Raw genomic sequence first — 11,107 nt, forward strand, 5'->3', positions numbered from 1 at the left:
TTTTCTAAAAGTTTAAGTTGTTTGTGAGCATATAAAGCTTTAAAAGATATTCGTGCAAGCAGCCCACTCATTTTGGGTTGATTGCTTGTGGGAAAAGAGAATATGTTCTTTTGGTCAGCTTGGATTGTATTGATAAATTATGATTTTAAATCTTCTCATGGATGTTCATTTTTTTTAATTAATTCTATATTTTTACACCCAAAAAAATGTTTTGATCAATCTAATCTTCGTGCCTGATATTTGAATTTATGTATAACTAGACAAAATGCAATTAAAATTTATATTAAATCTCGTTCAAATCCTCCAAATCTAAATTCAAGATTTCATATTTATATTTCTTTATGCAATGAATATGAATTTATGATATTATAAAAGTTTTTGAGTAATCATTCCTCTAGTATGTGATGATCAACACCTAAAGTTACATTTTGTTTAGAAGGTATCATAATTGTCACTCCCATTATGTTAAATTTGTTCAAATTTATTAAAGAATAAAAAATTATTTATATAAAATAAATGCATTTTGATTTATTTTTTATTGTACTTGGTAACTTTTATTATTATTATTATTATTATTAGTAGTAGTAGTAGTAGTAGTCCATTTAAAATAACAAAAGTTAGATATAAAACATAAGGAATCATTATTTTTCACAAAACTTTTATGGGAGAGCTAATTTGTAATTGACATGGCGAATCACATAATGGATTATGTCATCTAAAGAGGTTTTTTTTTTTTTTAATTTTTTTTTTATTCTCGTTATACTTGTCAAAACTACTATTTGTTTTAATGTCATATGCAATATGACCGCAGGTGATGAACATCTCATGAAGAATAACATTTTAATCATTTTTATTAGATTTTTTTGCTAAACAATTTTTTAGCATTTTACTTAGTTTTTTTTTCTTTTTTTTTTTCAGCAACTTAGTATATTTTATGGGTGTCCTTCAGTTTTCTCAAATATTACAAAATTATTGCATGTGAATAGTGTATCTAAAAATGACATATTCATTTGGATTATTTTAAACATTTTAAAACATTATAACTTTTTTGACAAAATACTGAAATAAGTTTTTTATTTTTCAATAATTTTTTTTAATGGAGAGTTGAACTATCCTTTTTATCAATTTTTTTTTTCTAAAAGCTCATTTTCATATATATATATATATATATTACACATAGAAGAAGGTAAGTTTGGTGGCTACTCCTCGAAGCATAGTGTTCCTACTACTTAAGTGATTCACTCTACCTATCTGTTTGGAACTCGAAAAATATTAGGAAAAGCAAAGGAGAATATCAAAAAACTTACATTTTCATGTTTGGTTATTAAGGAAAGTAAGAAAGAAAATGAAAAATATATCAAATTCATGAACAAAATTTTGATTTTACATATCATTAATATTTAGTTTTTCTTAATTTTTATTCATATAAAAATTGTAACGTGCCGAACCCGCCACGTGGGGCTCAAAGTGTTATGAGACCAACTATATGTCTCTGATACCATTCGCGCAGCAAAATTAATTATATAACCTCAAATAAAATATCAGAGTTCTATATTTACATATGCAGACCCATAAAATACAATCTCATTCTTCATATTACAAGATCAGAATAAAATATATAAAACATAAAACTAAATACATATTCGTTCTGATATCCAACTCACAAAAACTAATCTCGCCCTGAAGCTATCTAAGCTCAATCACTTGGAAGAACTGAAAAAATTGATAAATCGACGGGGTGAGATACCTCTTAGTAAGGAAGAAATAAGTTACAACAGTGTATAACTAAAGTGTTTAATATAATTACAAAATACACATACAATCGTATTTCACCATCAAAAGCAGTTGAGAGAAAATGCACCCTTAAATCACATCATTGTCGATTTCTCTGTCACCTAATCACATACACGCATACATCATTATTTTTACTGATAATTTTCGAGAATAGGGAAGTCTACTCGCTCATACAAGTAGATTCCCTCTACTCCAGTGCTAACACCAGGGCACTCACCTTTCTCAGTAAGCTCTCGGGTTATGTATCTAGGTAAAGTCTCACAAAATAGGGAAGGTCACCCGCCCATATAAGTGGTTTCCCTCTACTCTGGTATCCACAAATAATTATTAGAGTACTCACCTTCCTCAGCAAGCCCTCAGTTAAGTAATTAAAGTCACACGCAACCAATAATAAACATTTCAGATAGTTCCACATGTACACACATATCACAATCAATCCATACAAAATTTACACATTCCACATTCTCACCCACATATGGTCCATATTCACACAGAATACAACGTCCACACAGGACTCTAATCCATATAAAGTACACGTCCACATAGGACTAGTCCACACAAGACTATCATACATACAACATACATGTCCATACAGGACTATCAACCACACAGGTTACATGGTCCACATAGGACTAATCATTGCACAGATTACAACACAAACCACCCTGTTCATGGTAAATAGGTAAAACAAACTCTTCATACCACTGGCAATGTTTTACCCTCCAATATAAACACCCATATAACGACCTCATCTTACCACTGCCAATGTTATATGATGGTTATATCAGGTACGATATAACGACCTCCTCATACCACTGCCAACGCTATATCGCAATTTACATGAACCCCAACACAAATCAATATCAAACCAACCACTCAAACACATCCACACATCTACCACATTATACACAATCAAACAGTATCCACAACTAATCAATATTTTCAACCAAAAAGAATTCACAGCCCAAACAGTATTCACAGTCACACAATAAAGCATAATTCTGCAGTATTCGCAACCATTTGATTGTCAAAATTGTTTTCATGCCATACAATTTTTTCCAATATAATATATATCAAAAACAGTATTTTCAATATCTGCATTATTCAAAAAATTTATACCTGAATATATAGAATTTTATACCTAAAAATTAACCAGTTTAAAATTAATAAAAAATCTGTTATAAAGTATTTCCCCTTACCTACTCCTCGAGATTCCTGCCTAAACCAAACAAAATGAGACCCTGTATTCCAAAAATTCCAACTTACTCAAATCTCAAAAAAACGCTCATTTAATACTTCCTAGGTTCCATATATCTCAAAATAATAATAAAACCTTAAAATACCTCACTTACCTTGGTTTTGGGATATTCCCAAACTTCTCAAATCGAAATTCTGTTCCGCCTATATTGTAGAGAATTTTTCCAAAAGTCTCGTGGTAGCTTCTGATTGTCGAACCAGGCCAAATCCGGGCTGAATACAAAGAGAGAAGGTAAAGGGGCCGTTTTTAGAGAGACAAACTAAAGGGAAAATGAAATCCTCTACTGAAATTCTGATTTTTTCCTATTTATAAGCAACTTGCCACGTGGCCTCGTGGACGAGACATCTGGACTCGTCGATGAGCCTAAGAACACCGCTCGTGGACGAAACCAGGAGCTCGTTGACAAAATTTAGATATTTGAGAACCTCTCTCGATAAACCCTCGTCGACGAGACATGCATACTCTAGAATAATAATGGAATTTAAATAATAAAGAGGAAGGGAAATGGAGATCGTAACAGAAGGAGGAAGTCGACTTCGTCGAATACAGTGGATTTGTTGACGAAGGTATAAGAAAATTCTTCGACGAATACAGGGGACTCGTCAACAAGGGTATAAGAGAATTCGTCGATAAATACAGGGGATTCGTCGACGAAAAAATACCGAGAGAGGTTTATCAAAGTTTTTTTTCTAAAAGTTCATTTTCATATACATTACAGACTAGAAGAAGGTAAGTTTGGTGGCTACTCCCCCATGTCTAGTGGACCTACTACTTAAAGTAATTTACTATGTTCGGAACTCAGAAAATATTAGGAAAGGGAACGAAACATATAAAAAAAAATCTATGTTTTCATGTTTGGTTATCGAGAAAAATAAGAAATAAAATAAAAAATATACCAAATTCATGAACAAAATTTTGATTTTACACATTATTAAATTTAGTTTTATTTAATTTTTAGTCATATAAAAATAAACTTTCATTTTTAATAGAATTTACTATAGAAGGAAAGTATAATGGAAAATGATCAGTTTCTCCCTAATTTTTCTTTCCTTTTCCTAAGTAAAATCTCTGACCCAAACGGACCGTAAAATTCACTTGAAAAATATCAAACATTCTAATAGTTGGAGTTTGAAAAATAAGTGGGTAGGGCTACAAACGAGCCAAACCCTTTTTTATTGGAAGAAAGCTCGAACTTGGCTTAAAGTTACAATTTTCTATTTGAACTCGACTCAAATATGACTTGAATCTAGCTCGATCTTGACTGAACTAAAGTTTGTTTCACATTAGTAAAGGAGTCAAAGAAAATGAAAAAAATATACCAAATTCATGAACAAAATTTTGATTTTACACATCATTAATATTTAGTTTTACTTAATTTTTATTCATATAAAAATAAACTTTCATTTTTAATAGAATTTAATATAGAAGGAAAGTATAATGGAAAATGATCAGTTTCTCCCTTATTTTCGTTTTCTTTTCTTTTCCTAAGTAAACTCTCTGATCCAAATGGACCGTAAAATTCACTTGAAAAATATCAAACATTCTAATAGTTAGAGTTTGAGAAATATGTGGGTAGGGCTACAAATGGGCCAAACCCTTGTTTATTGGAAGAAAGCTTGAACTTGGCTCAAACTTACAGTTTTCTATTTGAACTCGACTCAAATATGACTTGAATCTGGCTCGAGCTTGACTCAACTAAAGTTTGTTTCACATTACTGAAGGAGTCAAGTCACTATAAACAAGTTAAATTAATTGATAATTAATAAAGATAAATAGAGAAAAAAATATATTTTTAAAGTTAAAATCAATATTTAATGAGATTAATATTGAGTTAGTTCATAAATTTCTAACGAACAAATAAACGAGCTTGTAAATGATTAGGCTCACGAATTAGCTTAATGAGGTGCTAAACAAGATAGCTCACAAATCTAACAGGTCGAGTATGACAGCTTGAGTTTGGATCATTTAGTTAAAGAACTCAAAATTTAAACTAAAGTTTGACTTATTTAACTTAATTAATGAGTTCAAGCGAGTCATTATTGAGTTGAGTATCGAGTAGCTCACGAGTAACATGACTCATTAAATTTGCAACCCCAAACATGGGTGATCTTTGGTTTGAATTCGAGAAGGTAAAGTGTGGTTCAATTATCCCACCAGTATGACTTGATGGGCCTTGGTCCTAATACCTGAGAGTTCTTTTTTATATTTCAAAGATTTCTATACTAGTAGTTTCAAACTTATTGGATCTAATCTTCCACGAAAGCAAGAAATTCCGCATATTTTGACCAATTCAAGGTAAAAAAATGGGATTGTTCCCTTAGAAAAATTAGGAGAAAGTTGTGCCAAAAGATTTCAATTTAAAATAAATTCATGAGGAAGTGGTATCTCTATAGGATATACTTCAACCTTTAGAAATTGGTTAATTGGTAAAGATGCATGTACTTTATGTCTCGCCCACGAAAGAGACCCAAGTCTTAGTAGCCTTGCGAAACAATGATTCAATATGAATCCTATATCTTGAAACTTTTGGAAAAAAGACGAATTAATACTCTAATTTTGCGTTTGATAATGTGAATTTGAGATTTTAAATTTAAATTTGTACAAATTTAGACAAAATATAATATAAAATTATATTGATCCTACAGATTTAGAGTATGAAATTGGAGCCCTAGATTTGAATTTGTAAGAATTTGGATAAAATACAATATAAAATTATATTAAATTTATTTCAAATTCAAATAAGTCCAAATCTAAACTCTAAAATCTATAATGTTAAATACTACGTGAATTTCTTGCAAATCATTTAGTTAAATCTAAACTGCAAAACAGTAAAACACTAATACTCCAATTCAATGGGCCTCGGAGAGAACAAATAGTCCAAAGGATCAGGTGGCCCGTTTATCATGCCAGCGCTGCCTGATGGGCCTTGGGCCCAAAACCCCGAGCCCATTGTTGTATTCCAATTTTCCATTATTAGAAGTTCGAACTCACATGTCTCACTCTCCGTTAGCTATCCGTTAAAACGGAGCGCTGGTTCCCGATTCCCAAATTTTTGAAGTTCTCAGGCCAAAAGGCCAAAACCCCGAACCCATGCCAGAATGAGGGCTTTAGTTTCATCCTCGCCATTTTTCTTTTGATCCTCTCCGATTCTCTCCTCCACTCCCTTACCCCGCGGGAAAGATGCCTTCGGAAGATGCAAAGACAGTGAAGAAGGAGGAGGAGGATGTCAAAGACAAAGACGAAGACGAAAACCAAAGCCTCGGTTCTATTCTCGTCGAGGGCCGCAAGAAGAAGAAGGATGCGAAGCCCGTCAAGAAAGAGAAGGTCGTCGAAGACCAAGAAGATCGCAAGAAGGCACCTGCCAATGCTGCCCCCAAGTCTCGCCCTAAGCAAGCCAAAGTGAAGAAGGAAGAAAAACAGGATGATTACGACGACGACGACGACTATGATTTTGATAAGCCCCTGGCTAGAAAAAACATCAACAAGGCCGATAAGGTTGTTTATTTTATCTTCTTGTTGTTGTTGTTTTATTATTTTGTTATTTTTATTTTTGTTTTATTTTTCTTCTTCTTTAAGTTGGTTGTCGAGAAAATTCAGGAAAGAAAAACGAGTATTTAATGTTTTTTAGAAAAATAATTTAGGCGGAGTGATGTGAAGTGAATTAAGTCCGATTGCTGTGCTGGGCTCTGTTCTAGGCCTTCAAATGGTGATTGATGAGCAGTTTGGGTTTGTTACGATTTTGTTTGAAATAAACACGGCATTGTGGATTAATGGCTGTGTGTTGGTTTTGATGCGGGTGCAGCAGCAGAAGAAGAAGAAGAAAAAGAAGGAAGACTTGGAGGAGACGAAGAAGAAGAGGGAGAGGAAGGTGTATGATTTGCCTGGTCAGAAGCGAGACCCTCCAGAGGAAGTACGCCATGCTTTGTTCTTTTTTATGCTCTTCATTATATTACCCTATCTTGGTTTAATTTGAGAATGCAGAAGTAGTTATCGATCACGTGTTCTTGATTATCAGAGGGATCCATTGAGAATTTTCTATGAAACGCTGCACAAGCAAGTGCCCAACAGTGAAATGGCCGCATTCTGGTATGCAATTTATCCCCGCTAGCTGTGTTATCTTCTCTGTGCACGGGCACGGCTGTAATCATATTTTCTCACTGTGAAAGTCCATGTGTTTAGTTTACCAAAAATACTCAGCAGAAAAATGACTAGTTTGAAGGCAATTCAGGCAAACCATATTGAATCTTGATTAGCAAGTTCACAAGTGCACATGTGCACACACACACACTGTTGGACAATTGGTAACCAAGGATTTAAGGGTATGGTCTAGGAATTAGAGATGTCTTAAAAGGACTGAATCATTCGAGGAGACTTGAAAATTTTATAAACGTTGTTATCTTAAAAAAAAAATTATAAACGTAACCTAATTAGTCATTGCTATTATGATATATTTCCACCCTTTATTGCCGCATTGTCTAGGATCTTGACGCATATCCTATCAATGCATTTTTAAATAAAAGCGAGTCATGTGTCATGAATTCATGATCCAACACACTATGCATGCAATATGGCAGTGGAATGTGACAATGAAACATTACTATTAGTCATGGATATCTTGCAAGGTAATTGGATCTTTAGCCTCTTACGCTGGAAGCTTGACTTATCATCAGCGATCCCCACTTTGGCCCTTCCATCTATTTAGAAAGTTGAAGATTTTGCGAGGAAACAAAATTGTGACTTTTACAGATTATTAATGACACTGTTGTTTGTTGAATTTATTTATTATTATTATTTTATATAAGATGGATTGTAATCTTAATTATTTATTGCATGTTCTCTTTTGTGCATGAGTTTGTTTTTTGTCAAATCTTTTAATGTTTGGAATTCCAATTTGTCAATGAGTAATTACTCGCAAGTATAGTACGTTTATTGCATTGCTTGCAGTTAATATGTAAAATTTCATCAAGGCTAATACATTCACTTCTAATGTCTCCATGAGGTTGGGCTGCAATCATCAAATTGAAATATTAGCTTGACTGTAACTAAAGTTCCTCAATGCAGAGTTATTAGTAACTTCAATGCACTACTGCTTCATTCTATTTCTAGCTTGGCCCTGTGCATTAGACACCCTTAAATTCACTTGCTATGCATTTTGAATCATGGAGATTCAAAATTGTTTGCATTTGGGCAAAACGTATTTCAAATTGGATTGAATCTTATTAAAATCAACACAATGGAAAATCCGAAGCTCAAACTCCATGCTTCCTGATGCAGCCTCTAGAATATAGGCACATTAGAGTAGGTTTACATTCTTTTCTTGCTCTTTTATGTTTTACTTTCATGTTTTTTGATACCTTTGGATTGACCCATCAGAGGTAATTTGATATAGAATGGGATGTGTGTGTTTGGGTGGGTGTGATGGGTCCTGCACCCAGATTTTTTTGGTTTATTATTTGTAGTAAGCTTATTTGTATATGGGGCTTGTTTGTGATATATTGTGTTTTAGGGGTTCCTTTGTAATTTCATGTATCTTTAAGGGTTTATATGTAATTTCTTATAATTTAGGTTTTCTTATAAGTAGGGTGTGAAAGCAATGTGGAAGTTAGTCTTTGATGAATTTTTAACTAAAAGCTAACTTGTGATTACCCCTATTGTATCTCCTTCCGCTTTTTCCTTCTTCCTTCTTTCTTCTTCTTCCCCTATCCTCTCCTATGTTTCTTTTCAAATTTCTCTCTTAGCAATACTTCTTATTGCTGTTGTGCGTCATTTGGTATTAGAGCTCAACCATAATCTCCATTCTTCCATTTTCATTTCCTAGTTTTTGCTCTCAACCTCTTACTCTTATTCTTCCTCTCTTTTTTGATGAAGTCCATAATCAAATTTCTGCATACTTTTTAAAGCAACTTCTTTTGTCAATTTTTATCTTCTTTACTACTCTCTCCCCTCACCTCTCCCTATTTGAGTCTACAATTATTCTGCTCTGGCCGAAAATATGGTGGTGCCACCGATTTTCCCTCATAAATTTGCTGGAAGATTTTCACAATGCCACCACCCCTGCCACTGGAAATAGAGATTTTTTATTACATCCATCCCCAGAATTCTTCGCTGTTTGACAATGAGTAATAAGAGTATGACTCCACATACCTGAGAAAGATTCCCCAATCGTGGCCCTTCCAAATCCCCAACTTGCCGGGCATTATTTTCTCACTGTTTCCCTCCATCATCACTGGACTCATCACCCCTTGATCTACCTCTGGCATAAATTTCATTGTTGGATGACTCAATGGCAGTGCATGTGCCCCACGTGCTGGCAGTGTGAGTTTGGAAAACTACTGAACCTTCCTACAACTTCTAGACTCGCAAGAAAGTGGTTCTAGCCTCAAGATTTTGGGTTTTTTTCCTTGAAATTTTTATGTACAGTGTGACATTTTGATTCTGGACATGATATTTTGTAAGCAAGCGGGATATTTGATATGAAAAATTAGAAATTGGACTGCTAGTGTACCATTTGCACTTTGCAATGTCTCTTATCACTCAACATCAAAAATTAGATTCCATTGCTGCATCCTGTGAATTTTCTAAGTGAAATTGTTTAATTTCTGCATGATACTTAGGATTAAAGGTGAATTGAAGAAAGTTCTTGAGAAACTGGGAAGTGTGATTAGTTCTTGAAGGTTTTGCATAAATAGATTGAGGATTGTTGGTCAATTGTGTTGATGGACGTTGGTGATAAACAGTTGTGGTGTGCGTGTCTATATAGTTGCATTGATAAATGTTTGGTGATATATATGTGTGTGTGTGTGTTACAGCAGCTTTCCTCTGCCCACGGCACGCTATAGAATTTCCTGCATGCTCCAATCAGCCACGGACACACAGGCCATCCAACCATGCCACTGCTTATCTTCCCACAAAACACATCTCCCATCAGCACAGAAGCCACCTCCAAATTAAATCCATCTTTCTATCGTTTCCAGCAAACAGTGAGAGCCCTAAAGTCCATATTTTCTGGCCAATCTACAACCCACACCCAAAATCTTACATCTTTATGTTAGGCAAAAATATTCCTGATTGGACATTTAGTCATTGTTGTCTAACTCTGCCAAATAAAGTGTTCTCCTTGTACTTCTGTCTTAAAAGGCAGTTTTTTTTTTTTTTTAAACTACTATACTTCCTGTGTGATTGCTAGATCCCATCTACCCTGATGAACTTGGTCTACTCACTTTAGCCCTAGTAGCCTCTAGAGCAATCCCCCCATATGGGTCAACGATCACGTTATTTTTTTGGATGCTTTGGACAGAACAGCATACGACATGCATGTTCTTTTCTTTTACTTCAGTTTTTTGGTTAGAAAAGTATTGATGCTGCTTCTCCGAATGACCTGTTTTGCACTGTTGGAATTGAACCATGTATGCATGTTAAATGCATTGTATATATGCAAGAATAAAATGACATGCCCATGCGAATTGCAGGATGATGGAGTCTGGTTTGCTGTCCAAGGAGCTGGCAAAGAAAGTTTATGAGAAGAAACAGAAGAGGAATCAGCAGCAAAAGCTGGGTTCGCCTATGAAAACTGTTACTGTGAAGAAAACCACCCAGTCGGTTACCATTAAGAGAAAAACGTCATCCTCTGTGGTTTCTTCAGAGAAGAAGAAGCCAATGGAAAAGCCTAATGCTGTGTCGATGAAGTCCAAGAAGAGGAAGAATGAGTCCGAAGATGATTCAGATGACGACTTTGTGTTGTCCAAGAGGATGAAGAAACAGAGAGCATTGTGATTTATTTTTTTATCGACAATCATTTGACTTATTAATGTGTATTGTCATCTTAGTTGATTGATTCTCAGTTGGGGAAGGAATGGTTGGGGATCTTGAATGTATGGGAATTAATGGGATGTGAAGCTGTGTGTAGCTCCCTAAGATGGGCTGTGCGAACGGACCATGGTTTTTAATTAAAAGCTCTAATTGACTAAACAGTTCCGGACCACCTTGTGTTACTCTTTCTAGAGTTCTCTTGTGATTAAAATTACAAGGCATTGGTGTAATGGGAATTGTTTGATT

General features: G+C 34.3%; 1 protein-coding gene across 2 annotated transcripts; it reads left to right on the forward strand.

The window, feature by feature from the left end:
- The first annotated feature begins 6,050 nt into the window (after window positions 1-6,050).
- On the forward strand, window positions 6,051-11,020 carry LOC131161423 (protein PXR1). 2 transcript variants are annotated; one of them, XM_058117172.1, is made up of 4 exons: window positions 6,051-6,547; window positions 6,855-6,962; window positions 7,068-7,138; window positions 10,522-11,020. In XM_058117172.1, the coding sequence occupies exons 1-4, from the start codon at window positions 6,233-6,235 to the stop codon at window positions 10,823-10,825; spliced, it is 798 nt and encodes a 265-aa protein (XP_057973155.1). In that variant the 5' UTR covers window positions 6,051-6,232; the 3' UTR covers window positions 10,826-11,020. The 2 variants fall into 2 exon arrangements, with proteins under 2 accessions (XP_057973155.1, XP_057973156.1); XM_058117173.1 differs by having other exon boundaries at window positions 6,054-6,547; window positions 6,858-6,962.
- The last annotated feature ends 87 nt before the right edge of the window (window positions 11,021-11,107 follow it).

Source organism: Malania oleifera, chromosome 8, assembly GCF_029873635.1.
Source record: "Malania oleifera isolate guangnan ecotype guangnan chromosome 8, ASM2987363v1, whole genome shotgun sequence".
Lineage (NCBI taxonomy): Eukaryota > Viridiplantae > Streptophyta > Magnoliopsida > Santalales > Ximeniaceae > Malania > Malania oleifera.

Bases quoted from the DNA above. Each gene is read 5' to 3' on its own strand.
- LOC131161423 (XM_058117172.1), top strand. From the start codon at position 6,233: ATGCCTTCGGAAGATGCAAAGACAGTGAAGAAGGAGGAGGAGGATGTC. The intron at 6,548-6,854 runs GTTGTTTATTTT...ATGCGGGTGCAG, and splicing joins ACATCAACAAGGCCGATAAG to CAGCAGAAGAAGAAGAAGAA. The intron at 7,139-10,521 runs GTATGCAATTTA...TGCGAATTGCAG, and splicing joins AGTGAAATGGCCGCATTCTG to GATGATGGAGTCTGGTTTGC.